This window comes from Ascaphus truei, chromosome 4 (assembly GCF_040206685.1).
Source record: "Ascaphus truei isolate aAscTru1 chromosome 4, aAscTru1.hap1, whole genome shotgun sequence".
Classification (NCBI taxonomy): Eukaryota; Metazoa; Chordata; class Amphibia; order Anura; family Ascaphidae; genus Ascaphus; species Ascaphus truei.
This window is the reverse complement of record NC_134486.1, coordinates 398,344,342-398,363,523: the sequence shown is the minus strand read 5'-3', so window position 1 is coordinate 398,363,523 and position 19,182 is coordinate 398,344,342. Positions and strand designations below refer to the sequence as shown.

The 19,182-nt window shown below is 47.0% G+C and overlaps 1 protein-coding gene across 7 annotated transcripts in view; it reads left to right on the top strand.

The window, feature by feature from the left end:
- The first annotated feature begins 7,001 nt into the window (after positions 1–7,001).
- The window catches only part of EPHX2 (epoxide hydrolase 2), a 384,986-nt gene continuing 372,805 nt past the window's right edge, over positions 7,002–19,182 (top strand). For 4 of the 7 annotated variants that reach the window (XR_012801228.1, XR_012801227.1, XR_012801226.1 and 1 more), the window contains exons 1-3: positions 7,006–7,269; positions 15,373–15,457; positions 17,212–17,371. Coding sequence is in view for 4 of the 7 variants with exons in the window: in XM_075598613.1 (XP_075454728.1) it covers positions 7,163–7,269; positions 15,373–15,457; positions 17,212–17,371 (352 nt within the window). In the remaining 3 variants the exon portion in view is untranslated. Of the gene's footprint in view, positions 7,270–15,372; positions 15,458–17,211; positions 17,372–19,182 lie in introns of all 7 variants that reach the window. The other 3 variants (XM_075598616.1, XM_075598614.1, XM_075598612.1) reach the window with 2 other exon arrangements.

The following is a 19,182-nucleotide window of genomic DNA, read 5'->3' as shown; positions in this document are numbered from 1 at the left end:
CAGGTTTTTTTTTATGGTTGCGTGTCGCTAATAATAAATTATTAGTGTCAACTTTTTTTTTTTTTTTTTTTTTAAGTCCGGGTCGGCACCCAGATTCCTGGTTTCGTCCCAACTGCAAGTCAAGAAAATCAACAGAAGTAGTACTGTTGGTCGATGTCTGTCATGATAGAGAGGGTTTGGCCCGGGATTAAAGGGGTTACACCCCATTTGGCCACCCTCTACTCTCACCTGGGTAGCAAGGGGTTAACTGGACTGGGGTCCAGTAATGTGTTTTTGCCTTGCTTCAGCCATCCGACTGTTTATTCCCCTGTATAAATGTATTGTTTCTGTGCCAGTGTCTGCACCACACACACACTGGGGCTTAAGGGGTTAATGAGCTGCAGTTTAGGAAAATACAAATATGTGGTGTCTTTTCAGAAATATCTGGGCTTCAACAGACTTGATTGAAGTTGGGTGTGAAAAGTACAGAGGGGGTTTGGTGTATGTTAACACATCTTGCTGGTAGAGACAGCTAGGCCCATGTCTGGGGCATTGGGTGTGAAATCTAGCACCTGTGACAAATGTTCTCTACACAGGAGTCCCTGCTTCAAAGGATTTATTGACCAGGGGTTATGGGGGCCAGAGGTGCGGTTACCCAAGGAGATATCAGAATGAGTGACCTTATTAAATATAAGAATATTATGAGATGTCCTTGGCTGAACGTGCTAAAAGCTACATATGTGTCGTTGGACTGATTCGCACAAAACGATTACAGACACATGATCTCTAGCAGGTCCTAAGGGACAGATATTAATATCTCTCTTAATTTTAGTATTACACAGTAATATTTAGTCTCATTGGGAGCGTCATGCGTGCCGGAATGTATTAATATGTCTCGCGTGCCGGAATGTATTAATATGTCTCGCGTGCCTGTAAGTATCACTGAACTGAAGTTATGAAGTTATTTAGATAGGAAAAGCAGTTTTTTAAACGTCCTTGGGTGGGAGGAGTTTTACTCTGTGGAAAACTGTCAACCTCACCACTGATTTATGAGAGGGGCTGGGTTTAGGTTGTGTTTAATGGGAAATCATTGTATAAGAACCAGGCTCAGCCTATGGCTATTGTCTTTCGTGTCTTGGTGATTTTTGAAGATTGCTGTATGAACTGCTAGTCACGATTTCTGACTATTTCATCATTTCCAACTTTAAGTAAGTGCATATTTTGTCTGTTATTTGTATATCTCGTGTGTTCACCTTTTTCAAGGAATAAATTATAGTTTATCATATCTAAGCCTCGTTCAGTTCAACCCAGTTATATTTTTGGTGTATTATTATAGCCTGTCACAAAGCTCCCGTCACAATGTCATCTTAAGGTTCATATTGTTATTGATAGACAATATAAAGTTGTCCACAGATGCTGAATCTCCCTCCCACACAATTACTATGTCATCAATATACCGCCTGTATACCTTGATGTTAGCTGCGAATGGGTTTTTGGACCAAACATGGAGTTTCTCCCAAGTCCCCATATATACATGTAACACATGTTCCCCCACCCTAAGCGAAATTCACTGCTGTTACCTGGTGGTGGTGCTACTTGTTAGGCTTACAGAAGACCCTGAGCATCCGCCAATTGTATAGGAGATGAGCAGGATAGACTTTTGGTGCTGGGTTAGTTCTTCTCTCAGTGGTAGAGCACCTCCATTTCTACAGGGCCCATCGAAGATAGTTGCAGTCCCCCATGGAAAACACTCACACCCTCTCCCTGAAGAACTGCAGCCTCAGGCAGCAGTATAAAACAGTAACTTGATGTTTATTCTTTAGGTACAGCAACAGCATAGCAAACAGTGAAACAGCATACTTCAATACACGTAATTTCTGTAGCAAGAGAGATTATCCCCCCCCCCCATTGGACCCTACATAAGCCAGCAGAGTGTCACCTTGCAGCTTGCTCTTTTTTTGGTCCCCGGACACAACTCCCAAGTCTTGGGGCCCCAAAGGTCTATCCCCGACTCCCATACTCCCTGGTGGAGTATGGGGTAGATAATAACAAAGGCGAACAAGAACCCTGGCTCCACACTTCCACACCCTCTAAATTTGGAACTGCAGCTCCTTTTTGTTACCAGGGGCTCCAGGTCTCAGCCCTGTATGGGCAGTACCCAGGCCATAAGCCACCCCCTGTCACTCAAGGGAGCTGCTTATTACAGCAAGGGCAGCTTTAACCTAAGGCTGAGTCCATACAGCCTTCGCCTGCGCGGAGGCATGCGTGGCCGTGACGTCACCCGCGTGAAGCGGGTGCGTTTTCTGGACATGCTAGATGCACCATCAGGGGGCGTGTCTAGGGGTGTGTCAGAGCTGGTTCGCCCTCATTGGGCAAACCGCTCACGTGACCAGCCGGTCGCGTGGAGAAATCAGTCTCAACTGCGCGCCCCCTCCTGCTGTCGCGTGCGTGCGCCCGGTGAATGGGCGCGATCAATGCCTTAAGGCAATGTGATCGCGCCACACGCGGACACCTCCACACGGTTGTCGGCAGCGTGGACTTAGCCTGCGCTGGTACCAGGACTTGCGTGTTAGGCAGAGAAATTTGTTGCCAGGGGTTGCATGGCTACATAGAGTACATTTGCATAGCTAAGGGCAAAACGTGTCCCCATAGCTGTAATGCATACCTGCAGGTAGAATTGAGAGATGGACATAAAATAATTGTGTGTAAGGATTAACATTATTGAATCAAAAATGAACTGACCATTCAGTACATGCAGTAAAAAGATAATGGAAAAGAAAATCCTTAAATGACTCAATTCCCTGAGTATGGTGAATGTGAGTGTACAGTGCCTGCACATCACGTCACACACCTATAATTTTCTTGCCATTGGAAGCCATTAAACAGGTTATCATAATGATGAGGCAAAAGGCCCATGACGTAGCTACTACATCAGAGAATCCCTGTAGTGCCAGATATCATGATGTGACAGCAACATCATGGCGGAACTCAAGGGGTTAAAGTATAAAGCAAGAATAAATCAAGTCTATATGCTTGTATCTTTAACCCTTTTGTGACCAGGGGAGGTCACTTTTGCAATGCGATTGAGATCATCTAAATTGATGAAATAGGGCAAAGTTTAATAACCATTTCAGAGAACCTTTAAAAATATAACAAATATTTTAAATGAATATTGATCGTTGTTTTACCTGTGTATTTATTTCAGTGGCAAATGTCACATTGTGATGCACAAGTCTGAATCTCTGAAATGATCTTACTGTAGTTTTTCAGACTATGTTCTTTGAGACCAGGGTGGACGTGTTGGCTTATTTATTAACCAAGAGAGATGCACAGATAGAGCAGTAGGTAAAAGGCCCCTGTAGAGGAAGGTGTGCCTTCATCAGAATTTAGTCAACCCATTAACAACAAGAGCCATTCAGGATCCTGCAATGTAACAGGACTCTGGCTGGGAAGAAATGACCATAATGCAGACGTTTCAGACTCAATTCCCCAATGTCAACATATTTTTGTTGTTGAATAAAGTAAAAGTTTTCAGATATACAACGTATCTAATATTAAAAATGCTTACTCCATAGATTAAGATATGGAATGGCAGTGTGACTGTTTGGGCTAATTTCTCATGCCTCCAACATCCGGGAACAACCGTGTTCCCCCAGATATTTGTATTTATTTTGTTTACCTCAGTAACTGTCCATATCTATTTCACCTCAGTAAATGCCCCTCATATCTATTTTACCGAAGTAATTGCGCCCCCATCTAGTTTACCTCAGTAAATTGTCACTCATATCTAGTTTACATAAGTAATTGCCAGCTCATTAGTGGTCCCCAGATATTTGTAGTAATATTTTGAGCGGGTTTGGACACAAAAAACCTGTAAAATTGTCGCCGTAGTACAAACGTGGCCCACCCCCCCGAGTAACCAATAGAAAGCCACGACATCACCAGCTTTTCTAATGGCCGCCAGGCCGAGACCCAAACCCACCACATATTGTGTTGAGGGATCTCAGCCGGGAAACCCAGACGTTGCAGGACCTCGGAAAAACACTGGGTGACCCTGTGGTTTCCGGTGAAATAAAAACGAGCAGCGAGTAATTCTGCTTTAACCTGAGTGCCCTGAGATGGAGCTACCATGTCATGGGGCTTCGGCACTGAAGTAGCCATGTTAAAACAAGACCGCTCATTTTACTAGGGGAGATGGCGTTCCTGCGCTGACTCGAACTACACTGATGAGTTACCAGATCAAATCAAATAAGCTGTATTGGCATGACGAAAGAACATTTCAGTATTGCCAAAGCGTGACAAATAGGGGGTGGGGTACAATGATTGCATGGTACTGTACATGGGTAACAGTTACACACAGTGACATGGGGGTTAGTTGGCGTCTCTCAGCCTGTGGCAGGTGCTGATATAGTGTGCAGCCAGTTCTGCTGTGGTTTCGTCTTCTACCAAGAGGATCACTATTTTTTGGCTCTGTTCTATATTATGAAAGTTCTGGATAAGAGCTGTGAGTTTCTCCAGGTGGGCACTCCTCACTTCAGAGTACTGTGTGTAACGCAGCAGGAAGGGTGTTTCATCTTCTACCTCTCCTAGCTCACATCGCTGGCACAGTCTCAACAGTGACAGAGGGATCACAGAGCAGTCACGCGATCGCGTGTGCCGGAGGGGATGTAGCATTCTGGGGCCACGGCACCCCCGTCACTCAAAGGTGTGGCTTTCAACTTGAGTTTTGTTTCAATCCTTCTACAGGTCGCAAGGGCTTCCCTGAGAATATATTGATAACTTATATTACTCCTTATAACCTAATAATTGTATTTGCCATTTCTTTCTAATGTAATACTTTAAAAATCTATGCTGTAATGTTATATATTTTTTTTAAACAGCTTTCTATTACATATACTGTATTTATTTTTACATGTGTAACACGTCCCTCCCCCCCCCCCCCCCAATCTCACATAGGGACCAGTGCTGGGGAGATAAGCGTGTTACCAGGTGTGTGGTGCTATACCTGTAGGCTGCAGGAGTACTGAGTGGTCTGCAAGTTGGTAATGAGACAGGAGCAGGACAGGCTTAGACAGATCTCTGGATCTTCTTACTGGTTGGTTTCAGCGCCTCCAGCTGTGATGGAACCCATGGTGTGTGGGTGTCAGCCCCCATCACTGCTCTCCTTACCCCTCCTGTCCAGTAACTGACACCAGGCAGAGGTATATTTGAACAGGATTTATTGTGGTGATTGCTGCAGCAGCTCTTCATGGCAGCATAGTATCTCTGAGATCCCAGGACCTCTAGGTGGTGCTGCCCCGATAGTGTGGGGCTCTGGTCTTGATGGTCTCTAGGCCGTCTGGCCTAGAGTGGGTCTGCTTTCCCCCGATGGGGAAGACTGGTCCCTTTCTCCTTGGGGACCAGGATCAGACTCTAACTTTTAGCTACTCGCCTTGAAAAAAACTCTGGAAGGGGCAGGCTCATGGACTGTACCCACCTCCAAGGGGCTGTACACAGGCCATGAGTCACCACCTTCCTTCACTTTCAAGGGGCCCATAGATAAACCCGCTACTGCCTGGAACTTAATAGGACTTACATAGCATATATACTATGTGGGGAAAGATAGGTACTATGGAACATACAATGTTATACTGTACATGTATTTATTAAGTTGGGGTTCTAAGTTACAATAAATGTCCACGACTCACAATATGCGGTTCTTATGTGGTTCTTAAGAGGCTGAGAGTCGTTGCCTTGGGTGCGACCAGGGTGGTGCTGAGCATGCAGGCTCTCCTGCAAGGGGCAAATTCAAATGTGCTTGCTTGGAAAGCAGCTAAGCGCCGTGCATGCTCAAGCTGGCCACACACATTGCCGCAATGTGTTTCATCGCGGCCAGTGTGAAAATGCCCGCCCGCTAAGCGCCACCCTGGCCGAGGCCTTAGACTGAGTCCCCTGTGCTGCTGAACTCGCGGTGCTTGGCGAGGTTGCTTCTGGGTATTTCAATTTTTATGTCCCTGCTCACATGGAGAGCGCTCGTGTGTGGGCACGGACGCTCACCCACGCTTGGCAATTGCGTAAACAAAAAAAAATCTAACTTTGAACTGCGCACAGCTTGCCTGCTATGCTCCCGCGCGCCCTTGCGAAATAGCGTAGATACCCGTCGCTCATGTTTGGAGAGTTGGTGACGTCACTGCTCTCCAAGAATGAGCGCAGTCAGCGGCACAGGGGACTCAGCCTTAGGCCTCGTCCAGGGTGGGTAGAGGCGCACACTGGCGCTCCTGTGCTGCGCCCAGCTCGGCCGGGCGATTCCTGGCCGGCTAGGTGAGCACGCGTCTGGGGGCACGGAGCTGTTTTGCCCTAATTGCGCGAACCGCTCACGTGACGTGCTTGCGAGCAGCAAATCCAAATTTGCAGGCGCTTGCTCACACTGGCCACACACACTGCCACAATGTGTTTCATCGCGGCCAGCGTGAGTGCGCCCGCCTGCTCAGTGGACGAGGCCATAGGCTAGCGCTGAGCGCGCGAGTTCCTGCAATTTAAATTAAACTATATCACATTTGAGCAATACTGTGCTATAGGTTCTAGTAACTATTGATCCTATAGGAGTGTCTACAAGTGGCTACATTAACTTGTTACAAATGTCTTCAAGTCCAATAAAACTTAAAACAACAAACAAAAAAAAACAGTATCACAATAAATGGAGAAAGCGCAGTCCGAGCAAATACGCTAAACACAAACGTTGAACCTGTTTGCTGCCAAAGGGCCAACAACTCCATTGCAAAGCTACAAAATAAATATATAATAATAATAATAAACACCACAGCTTGTGTAGGTTTTTTTTGTTTGTTTTATATATAACCAGCACTATTTAATCACTCTCTCTGACAAACAAACAAATAAGCAGCAATAAGTAAATAATCGTCCTTCTCTCAACCTCTTCTTCTCACACTGACTCTTTATTCCCGCCCTGCCTCGCGCTTACCGCGCGCACCACTCGGGAGATAGCGGGAGCGCGCGCCCCCGAGCTGGAGAGGCTTGTTGTACCCGCCTAGTGCTCGCGCGGGGAGGTGGGCGTGCCCCGCCTAGTGCTCGCGCGGGGAGGTGGGCGTGTCCCCAGAGGTAGCGGACAGGTGCGGCACGTGCCAGGGTGACGGTTAAAGTTACCCCTAGCCCCCGTGGCGGAGGTGACGGTTATTGTCTGGAGATGGCTGCAGTGAAGCGCTTCGTGCTGTTTGACCTGGGAGGGGTGTTGCTCTCACCCGGGCCGCAAGCCGCCTTCCAACGCCTGGAGGACTCCCTGCGCCTCCCCAGGTAGGGTGATAAAGTCCCCCACCCAAGGTCTTATTATTATACAGACAGGGCGGACAGAGGCACACGGGGGAGGGGGTGTCCTGTGAGTGTCAGACTTGGGGGGGTTGTCAGGGAACAGAAGTTTTGGGGGGGTCTCAATGCACTTTAACCTCTTCAGCACGTAGTTCTAATATAAAACTGGGTTGCCGGTTTTTGCAAAAGCAGCGCTTAGATTGCAAGCTCTTCGGGACAGGGACTCCTTTGCTTAATGTTACGTTTTGTCTGAAGTGCTTATTCCCATTATGTGTTTGTATTATTGTGTAATGGCTGCTGTACAGCGCCGTGTACATGGCTGCTATGCAAGTAATGCCATATACATACACGATACAATGCAGTGAATGTGTATATTATTATTAGTATTATTTTATTTTTTTAATTCGAGTTAAAATGCACTTGTCAGTGGTGAGTGTGCTTCACTCCGTGCAGATTATCGGAGAGATTGTAGCAAATATCTATCACAAGTTTGGTCCCAATATAGTTGACGGTAAGCACTACTGCAGTTACAGGCTCACTGTTTTCAGCACTGGAGCAAACTGCAGTCCTTGCACTGAAGGATTAATGCTGTAGGGCAGGGGTGCCCATACTTTTGGAGTGTGCTCGCGCTCCCTTACCCTTTTTGCCGGCGTTTAATGACGCTACCGGGTCATGTGACGTCACATGACCCCGAGTTGCCATGGCGACGCGGCACACCAAGCCTCTGAATTTCGGTTGAGTTGCAGAGGTCTTGTGCGGTCCCCTGGCATTTAATTTAAATCGCTTGGGGAAGAGCGTGGGGGCTATGCAACTGCCACGCCCCCCACCCCCCCCAGATTGCGCATCATTGCAGTAGGGTCTCCGATCCGCAGGCCTGGCTTCCTCCTCTTACCCCCTAGCGTGGCAGAGGCAGACACGTCTCGGCGCCACAATCCTTTTGTGTTTTTGTCCATGGCTCCAAAGACCGCAAGCCTCGCTACATCTGTATGTCCCCTTTTAGTTTAGTGTTAGTTTGATATAATAAATCCTTTAAAAATCTGTAGGATCATCCATTTCATATCTATGTTCAGGAATTTGTTTGACAGGTTTTCCCTGACCCAGGAGCACCGGTACTAAAATGCAAGTATTTTGCTTCACTTGACACACATGAGGTGTGTAGCACTGTGAGGCTAAGTCCCCGCTAGCGCAGATCGGGCTGAGCGGGGGCGGCGCTTGAGGAGGAGACTTGCTTATATAGATATACTAGCTGAGAGACCCGGCGTTGCCCGGAATGTGAATCGATTTTTTTTTTTAATGTTGTTTAGTGGTGGTGTGGGAAGAAGGGTTTTTGGGTGGGGGTGCGCTCATGCGGTGCGGGCGTGCACACGCTCAGCAGCGATCGGTGCGTAGGTAAACGAAAAAATCTATACTTGCCCGCGCGCTGAACTACCCGCAATGTCCCCCCCCTGCGTGCTTGGACAAGCCGAACACCCGGCGCTCGTGCTTGGAGCGCTCTCCAAGCATGAGCGCGCTCAGCGCCAGCGGGGACTTAGGCCTGGGACATAGTGCCCCAAACAGTGCGGAGGCGCGCTGAGGCTCAGGGAAAGCGGGACGGGGGCAGGCCAGTGCCGTCATTGGGCGGGCCAGTGACGTCACGGAGCTGGTTCGGCCTCATTGGGCGAACCGCTCACGTGACCGGCCCTGTGCTCCGGTGAGCGCCAAATTTCAAAACTGTGTCCGACACACGCTTCCGCAAGCGTGCGTGAGCCCCTTCTAAAGCCGCTCTCATTGCGGCTGCAGGGGCTCAGTTTAGAGCAGCAGCATGGCTGACCATGCCCGAGGCCTTAGGCTGAGTCCATAGAGATTCCAGCAGTGCGGAGGCTGAGGGAAAGCGGGTGCTTTCCCTGGCCTTACTTCGTGCGCTGTCTGGGGGCAGGCCAGTGACGTCACGGAGTTGGTTCGCCCTCATTGGGAGAACCGCTCGTGACCGGCCCTCAGCACGCAAGCGAATTTTTTTTAAGTGCTACTTCTCCGCACGCTTGCGGAAGGGTGAGTCCCCAGTCAGCACTGGCACGCACGCCCGGCGAAGGGCGGCGTGTGCACAGCGCTACAACGCGGTCTGAGGGGGCGTGGTGGTGGGTTTGCGGGGGCGCAAACTTTGAGGTCAAATTTCACAGCCTGCCTGAAAACCTGTCGCGCATCGCAGGGGAAAGGTACTAACTAGGACCGGCCTGACTTGGAGAGCGGTGGTTGAACACACGCGTGCGCTGTAGCTGTCACTGGGACCGCAGCCGAAGCATGCGTGAGCCCCTGCTAAAGCCGCTCTCACTGCGGCTGCAGGGGCTCACTGGCAAGCGTGAGCGCGGCCCAGCGGCTAAGCGCTGACCATGCCCGCGGTCTTAGGCCTCGGCCATGGTACCTGCTTGCTGGCGGAGTCGCGCTGAGGCGCGCTCCCGCTCAGCACTGAGCCCCTACAGCCGCAATTAGAGCGGCTTTAGTAGGGGCTCGTCTATGCTTCCGCAAGCGCGCAGAAGCGTAGGTCTTATCAGAATTTAAAATTTCCCCGCTTGTCGGCGCGCAGGGCCGGTCACGTGAGCGGTTCGCCTAATGCTCCGTGACGTCACTGGCCCGCCCTCTGACGGCGCGCAGGGAAAGCACCCGCAAGGCCAGGGACAGCACCCGCTTTCCCTGAGCCTCAGCGCGCCTCAGCACGCCAGCGGGAAGCTTGGCCTTAGACTTACTCTTTTGTACTAAACCCTTTTAGTTGCCATACGGCTGTGAATCTTTTTGGCGAGCGTTCAGTATTCGGTTCATAGAGAAAGATGTCCACATTTTAAGGGATTGGGGTCCCCAAAAACCCCTTTAAAATGTTCCATATAATAGTTATTGATGCAGGAAAACTGACATTTTGCTCTATCAGAAAAAAGGTGTACCGGGCGCGTCTGTGCAACAAAGTGAGAAATGTGAAAAATCGCATAAAGTTCATAATCACCCAAAATACAATGTGGTGGTGATAATCTATCAAAATAAATGTGAATATAATTAGTGTAATGAACAACCCCCACCAAATCGTGACAAAGTTGCTTATACAACATGTGTAATGAAAACAAGCTGCTCAACACCCTTTGTCTAGACCGTTCGCTAGTCCAAAGTAGTGATATCTCCTTCCTGGCAAGGGGAGCGCTGATGATTGTCGTGGTATAATATGTGGAAAGATCAAATAACAAAATATATTGCAGCCAATTGACAATGGACCTTTATCTAGTATAGGCAAAAGGTCTCACTCACAAATGAATAGAAGAACACAAGCATAACAGAGATTCTTCTCTCTGTGAAAGGAGCTCTTTCTGCTATGTTCACATCTGACTCTCTGGACTGCTTGGTTTCTTCTATTCATTTGTGAGTGAGACCTATTGCCTGTACTAGATAGGGTCCATTATCTATTGGCTGCACAATACTTTATTTGATCTTTCCACATATTATACCACGAGAATCATCAGCGCTCCCCTTACCAGGAAGAAGAAATATTGCTCTAGCGCTATGTCTGACCACCATGATACTTCATGTAACTCGGGGTTCCTGTCACCCTGAGCGCCCCAGAATACATATTATTTACTGGACATGGTATTTGTCATATGTGACTTTTCTGCTTCATACAATTGGTGCAAAGTTCATGCAATATTTTAAAGGAATCTGCCAGATTGTGAAATCTTGCCTCAATTTATTTCTTAATCATTGTTGCCAGAATATCCCTCAAGTTTGGAAAAGTTTTCTAATTACTATAGACAAAGTTTAATTTCTACCCAAGATTGTAACACTTGGCAATATTTCCAATTTTCTTTCTCACAATTTAGTTTTTGAATGTTGCCATTTTTCTGCTTTGTGAATCAAAAACGTTTACAATTCACCGTTGTCTACAAATGTTCTTTGAAGAAGACCCCAAAGGTCGATATGTGTATTATTGTAATTTTGAAAGATATGTGGAATTTCAGCTTTTCCACGACGATATGTTATGTGTATATACCGATTAATGACATTCTTGCATATTTTTCTATAATTTCTTCTTGTATTATTTAATTCAATAGGAAAGGTCGGGTTTTGCTGCTTCAGTTGTCAAACTTTAATATCCTGGGATAGAAGAGCATACAGAAGCCCCATATAGTGTAAAACCTTATTTAATTGGGTACCAAATGTAAAAGCAACAAAGGATGCAATTGCCAGAAGTATGCTTTAAAACAGCATGTAAAGAGTTACAGCAGTGGGAGGGACCCGTAGCGTCTCCGGTCTCCTCAGGTCATCGTCCCGCACCACGGAGTAGGTAACCTGGGAGATGTCAGCTGCCCCGGCATCCTCTCCTCGTGGTTTCCCTGCTTGCGTGTTCAGAGGCTTGCTTGGAGGCACAGCAGCTATTACAGCAAACAACTGACAGCCTGGATAGCTGCCTCCAAAGTCTCTGCTCTCTGCTCTACACGTTTCGCAAGACTTGTACTATTAGAGGCTTCTGTGTGCTCTTCGATCCCCTTGTTCTATAGTGCCTATTCAGACTACAGGAGGTCTGGAAACACCTCTGACGGAGATTGTACCAACACCTATTGTGAATTCCTACATTCTGGACTGACCGTGTTACGTACAGGTTTTTCCTGCTCCATATTGACATTAGACTTAAGCTAGAAGGTTTGAGCGCTGTTTTAGGATACTGCCTGTATGAATGTTCTTCAGCAAGTTGTTTGACTAGGTCTGAAAAGCAGTGCCTCCTTGTCACTGCTTTCCATTATGCTTGCCCATTTACAGTAACTACAGCTCAACCCCGTTATAACGCAATCGGTACAATGTGGATCCACTTATAACACTCTATAACACACTTCACATCTATTGGATTGCATTGTGCAGTAGATGTGAGGGTGTGTTCTCATGCGCTGCGCGCACAAGCACCGTCCCCCAATCAGTAAGTGCCCAGTACATGCGTCGGTGCGCATTTAGCAGCCGCGCTGTACTGCAAGTTTTCACACATACAATTTTTTTTGTATGTGGAACTTGTGACAGAGGCGTGGCCACACACACGCAGGCGGTTCAGCCAATGAGGGCGAACCAGCCGCGTGAGGTCATGGCCACACCCCAGCCACGCCCCCACCCATCGCAAACTCTCCCTCTCTCCCAGGACCGCGATCTGCAGTGAAGCGCTGTGCACATGCCGCCCCCCCGCCGGGCATGCGTGCTACAGAACGCACTTGGTCCGCAGCCTGAAGTTTGTTTAGAGTCAGATTCATCACACCAACCCTGTGGTGTAGCAGCTAGAGAATTGCTACTAGCATATGAAGGGTCATGGGTTAAATTCCTGCATGTGTATTATATAAAATGTATTCATTGTTGGGCTGTCATTGGTCAGAGAAGGGTCATGTGACCCTCCTGCGCTCGAAAGTCAAATTGAAAGCCGCGCACGTGGACGCAGTCTGATGAAGCAGGGAGAGGACAGAGCTGCAGATGCTGGGTAAGTCCTCGCTGATCGTGGTGGCCATTTCACGATCCCGGTTATAACGCGGTCTCATTATTCATTATTTGGACCCTGAGCACTGCGTTATAACGGGGTTCAGCTGTATTTACTTTTTTTGTTTTTGTTGTCTCCGGCTTTATTTGGGCTGCAGCCACATGTTAAAGCTGCAGTTCAGTCTTTTTTTTTTTTTTTTTAATTTATTTTTTTACTTCAATAGTTTAATGTGTGCAATCTCTAATTACCTAAAGAACTGTATAGCTGCAGGTCAATTCGTTCTCCACGTATTGATAGGCAAAATTTGGTGACATAATTAGAGCTGGCATATGTTTTTCTTCTGCTTCTGTCTCTCAGTGGAAGGTCATGAATATTCATGAGCACTCCTGCACTGACATGTGCTAGAGGGAGGGCAGGGCTGACAAAGGGGTGTGCCAGAGCTTGTGACAGGACATGAAGGGGCAGTGCCTTAGCAAATGGCTGTTAAAAGAGAATACAAGAAAATTGGTCTTTCAAAGTTGTTTTTTTAAAAACAGAAAATGCTAAAAGTATTTTTTCTTACTACAAAACTGATTTATTAAAAAAAACACACATGCAGGATATTGACTGAACTGCAGCTTTAAGAGATATTTGTGACCTGACCCGTAGCCTCCTGAGTCAGCCAACAGTTTATCGGCTTTATTACCTTTATCATAATATCGCTGGTTGGTCCATTTTAAAGCTCTCTCCATATCTTCTAGTTGAATCTGTCTTCATGCTAGCCTAGCTGCAAAGAGGGATTTATGTCATCTTTTTGATGGATTGTTTTTATGCTGTTCTAGGTTTGTTATTTTGACTGTTATTTCATTATATGCATTGAGCTTACTTTATTTATTTATTTATTTATTTTATTGTGGGATGCGATAGAGATGAAGTCGCCTCGTATTGTTGCCTTATGGGCTTCCCATAGCATTGCAGGGGTTGAGAAGGTTAATTTATTTTAAAGTATTCTGTTAGTGACCGTTTTTTTTTTTAATTGGCGGTGTAGGGGGGGGGGTGGAGGTGACATTTATGTATCTGGCGGCCGCTGTCTCGGCAGTCCGTCCGCTGGGGTGTGAGCTGTGAGGCGGGAAGGGAGGCGAGGACGGAGGCACAGGGGTTTGAGGCGGCGGTCCGGCGGCAGGGGTGTAAGCTGGGAGGGGAGGCTGGAGGCGCAGCGATGTGAGCGGGGAGGCCAGAGGCGCAGCGGTGTGAGCTGAGCTGGGAGGGGATGCCGGAGGCGCAGGGGTGTGAAGCAGCGGTTTAGTAACTTACCTGGGCGGCTGGTGGTGCATGTGTGGTAGGCAGTCTTGGAGAGTGTGAAAAATGTTATATCTATGGCGCTCTGCACTTAGATAATGAATAAAAGGATATATACAACCAGAGTAGATGATTCTGGCGAATCCGCTGAGTGATCCACGTGAAGAGGATCAGACATGAAATGGAAATAAATAAAAATACATAGTATAGTACTGTATGATAACCTAAAATGGTACACTCACAACACAAACCACAAATGCTGAGAACAAAGTCTAAGTCTCGGAGGCAGTCTTGGAGAGGCGCATGCGGTGTGAGGGTGGGGTGTGTGTAAGAGTGGGTTAGACTGATAGAGCACACAGGCCAATGAGAGCCGGGGGGGGGCGACGGACCAATCTGATTGGCCAGAGGCTGAGTGACAGACCGACGGACCAATCAGATTGCCCATAAGAACAGCAAACCTACAACGTTTTCAATTATATAGATATAGATTTCATTGGTTTGGTGCTCCTATTTATAGGTAATATCTTGGTTAAATGGGACCATTTTATTTTACCAGTGCTTCTGTTTTGGAAATATTAATTCTAAATCCTGAGAAATTCCAAATTTTCCTTTGTCTGGAAGATCTTCTTAAATATTTCATCGTTGTTTGATATAAAAATTACAAGATCATAATGTGTGGTTTTGTGTTTTTTTTTTTTCTCTTTTTTTTTTTTTTTAAATGAACCAGCATATCAATCATATAAAGTTCTCTAGTGCATAATCTATGGAGACTTCAGAGGTCTCTTCATCGATGTTATATGTAAACAGGAGTCAGGTCTAGAGTCCCCAGTTAGCACTGTAGCATGCGCGCCAGGTTGGGGGTGGTGGCGCGTGAACAGCGCTGCACCGCGATCTGCGGGAGAGAGGGAGCGTTTGCGACTGGAGGGGTGTGGTGTGGGTTTGCAGGGGCGTGGCCATGACCTCACATGGCTGGTTCGCCCTCATTGGCTGAACTGCCAGCGGGGGCGTGGCCACGCCTCCATCGCAAACTATGAGGTTAAATTTCCTTGGCTGCCTGAAAACCTGTCGCGAACTGCTGGGGAAAGGTGCGTGACAGGGTACTAACTGGGACCGGCCTGACTGGGGGGCGGAGCTTGAACCCACAGCGCATGCTAAGGCGTGTGCTCTAGAAGGGACGGGTCGCCCCCTTACTGTACCTCTGCTGGTACTTTGTATCAGAACTTTTGTTGTTTATGGCAGGTTTTGTTTCTAAAAGCTAGTGAAGAGATTGATTCATGTAAAAATGAGAGAAAATACTTTTTGTATCCAAAAAGTACATAATTACTTAAGTTTCATGTTTTTATTTACAGAGGCTTCCTACAAAATGTGTTTATTAAAAGTGGCTCAGAAGGTCCCTTTGCTCAAGCTGAGAGGGGGCAAATCACTTTCTCCAAGGTAATTTTATTTATTTTTTACAATTGTTAAGAGCAACGTGCTTCTGTTTACTTTTATCAAGCCTGGTTACTACTTATTCATATGATGTTTTTTCACGAATGTACAGATGTAGTAAGACTTTGTCTTCGGTGCCACGGTGGTCACGTGACTACGGCAATTGCGACAACGAAAGATTAACGCTACGAGGGGTTTCATTCAGAATCATGGACCCCTTAGCTCCATTGTGGCAGACACTGTCCCCGGCGCCGCTGACTTTTGCTTGTTTGTCCGCGGAGCCCCGGACAATAAGTCTTGCTAAATCTGTATGTCACGGGAGACCAGGACTAATACCAGGGATCAATATTGCCAGACAGAACACGAGAGTTTATAAAATTAATTTATTGGAAAAACATATCCTCAACTATACAAAAGACAAAATCACACATACCCAACTGGGGAATACCCTGCCTAACTTTTTGCAGGAACCTACTTGTAGAGATTTTCCCCTGTTCTCTCTCTTTGCCCAGTGCCTACAGGACTGGTTTTCAGACCTGAGACGAACACTGGATTGGACACTGCAGTTTCTTCCTGTCACAGCAACACCTCTGTAAGGCCTCGGGCATGCGCTGACCCGTGCTGCTACTCGGCACTGAGCCCCTGCAGCCGCAATGAGAGCAGCTTTAGCAGGGGCTCGCGCATGTGTCCGCACGCTTGGGGAAGCGTGTGTCGCACACAGTTTTCAAATTTGGCGCTCGCCGGAGCGCAGGGCCGGTCACGTGAGCGGTTCGCTCCGTGACGTCACTGGCCCGCCCCCGACACGTCCACAGACGGCGCGCTGTGTAAGGCCAGGGAAAGCACCGCTTTCCCTGAGCCTCAGCGCGCCTCAGCCCGGACAAAATCACTATGTCCCAGGCCTAACTCTCTGCAGGCTCTGTCTCGTAAGGGTCTCCCACCCCACGTTTTTTATACACTTAAAACATAATATTGCAACATTCAAGGCCAGGCGCTGCCTACATGCCCAGGCCCTGATTGGTGGGTAGAACTGCAACATAACGATACATGGAAAGGTCACAGACCAAGTTGCAACAATTTTACTGCAAACATATTAACCCCTGATTCCTGGGGTGCTGGAACCAAGCAAAGACATTTATATACATAACATATAATACAATAGCAATGTTTTACTGACAGGTACTGTAGGGGTAATGGCAGACTTAACCTTTATTAACAGCAGCCATAATTCCCCCTACCGTCACACTGTACACTTGGCTAATGCCAAAAAGCTTTCGCACCTTGTTTGTCTATCAATGTAAGCATAAGTTCAGCAGAGTTTATAAAACAAGTCTGCCGATGAATGTGAGGAGGGAAAGAGCCAAAGTTGGAGAAACGTACGGATGAAAAAAGAAGTGTATTGCAAATGGCTGCTTCATGTGCATAAAGAAATACAGTACTTTCCTTCCAATCCCTTTGTAACGTCACTAGAAAAAATTGGTAGTAAAATGAAATAAGCGCTGTCATAGGCATGTGACTGTACTAGTGTACCAATATGATTTATTTTGTGCTTTGCTGTGATGTAAGTAGGTTATTTATTGTCCTAATTTTATTAGGCAATTATCATTTTGATTTCATGCTTCTAATTTCAAAGGTGAGATTTTATTATAAAAACCAGTGAGCATTTCAAAATTAAAAACCAAGATAATACCATGTATAGAGTCCATTTTACCACATTACCAGTTAACCTGCCATTAATCAGTTTGTTTTGTTGGCGTTCTTAGTTTATTGCAGATATGGATAAGGAATGCAAGATCTCGGCTGACGACTCTGGTGTCGTTCTTCCCGAATCCTTCTCACTGGAGCAAGCCTTTCATGACATGTATCACACTGGAGGGATCAATAAACCAATGTTAAATGCTGCTATTACACTTAGAAACCACGGTGAGAAATAACCTTTGCAGCCATAATATTTTGTGTTACATCCTTCAAGAAATTGAGAAGAAAGCCTCATCTATGGCTTTCCCGTGCACTTCAAAAGCAAACACCCTCCACTATCCTCTAAAGTGTACTGTGCTATTTTTTTCCCCTCTTGTATCCAAAATGGTTCTGCCCGTAAGATATACATGATTTTAAGAAGGTAGTAGCCCTTATGGAAATGCACGGATTAAATGTAATGACCTGTTGCCTCTAAGTATGAGATGTAAAGGATAGAGTAGTTTGGAATGTGCAGACACTTGATGACCTGGACCAGTGAAATTTATTTACGGAGTGGCCTCCTGGCCTGCTATTTTTTCAGCTGCCACAGATTATTGAAGTGAAATTTATATGCTGGCACCTACCAAATGAAAATGTTCCTAGGAGCAAATTCCTTTGTGGAGTGGAAGTGCAGTCCTGGAAGTGACGTCACTGCTGGCAGAAGAGGCCGTAGCGAGTGTTGGCAGCCACACACTCCTCTCAGCATCTCTGTGACCAACCAGACTCCGACCTCATCCCCCGCAGGGATTTCATCACCGGCTCCTCCTGACTGCACTGTGCCACTGGGAGAGCTTACCCCCTCCCCACCCTCCCCCTCGCAGAGTCACCACCGGCTTCTCCAGACTGCACTGCTTACCCGTGTGTGTGTGTGTGTGTGTGTGTGTGTGTGTGTGTGTTTCTCCAAAAATACTGGACACACAATGGTAAAAGGTGCAACACATTCCCCTCACCTCTCTGCTCCATGCTATTTCTCCTCTCCATAGCCCCACCCCCAGGCTCCTAATACCTCCTGATTGGCAGCTGCTGGGCTATGCAGACAATCAGGAAGCTGCCCTGCTCTCTTCCTGCTTTGGGAAATCCTGCAGGCCCCCAAACTGGTCAGGTCACTATGTCCAGAGAGGAAATATCGGACACATGTCCAGTATTACCTCTAAAAAAATTTTTTTTTTTTTTTACTGGACACCCAAATACAGGACAGTCTAGTTCAATACTGGACATCTGGCAACCCTACAGCTGGCGTAAAAACATCACAATCCTGTGTATTTACGGATTCCTGTCAACCCTATATCTGCTGTCAAATTCTAAGTTTGTCAGGTAAATGTTTGTTTTTTATGTTAAGCACAGAAGCTTTTAAAGGTTTTCAGAATTATTTTTAATCTCAAGATAAATTAATTGGTAAATTTGTAAGTTACTAAATATTTTCTATTTGTAAATAAATTGTTTCTATTGGGCAAACAAAGTTGAAGGCCAACAAATGTCAATGAATGAATTTCCCAGTACTGGACAGAAAATCATGGTTAATTTCTACAGGACACAAGGTTGCATTTTACTTTACAGGTGATTGATTCTTTCTAATGAAGCCAATAGATTGTGTGTCTCAGTGAGCGCCTGGCCCTTTTCCCTAAGGCTGAGTCGATAGGGACTTCGGCCGTGCGGAGGTGCGCAGCGGCTGAGGGAAAGCAGGTGCTTTCCCTGGCCTTAGTCAGGGGGCGTCTCTGGGGGCGGGCCAGTGACGTCACTGAGCTGGTTCACCCTCATTGGGCGAACCGCTCATGTGACCGGCCCTCCACTCCCCTCAGCGCGCAAATTTAAATCTGACTGTCGCCTGCGGAAGCGTGCGCAAGCCCCTGCTAAAGCCGCTCTCATTGCGGCTGCAGGGGCTCACTGGTGAGGGCGGGTAAGCGCTGACCATGCCCTCGGCCTATGGTCTCAGACATGGTCAAAAAGACCGTGCTGAGGCGTGCCGCGTGTGGAAATGCAGCAGACAGGCAAGTTTA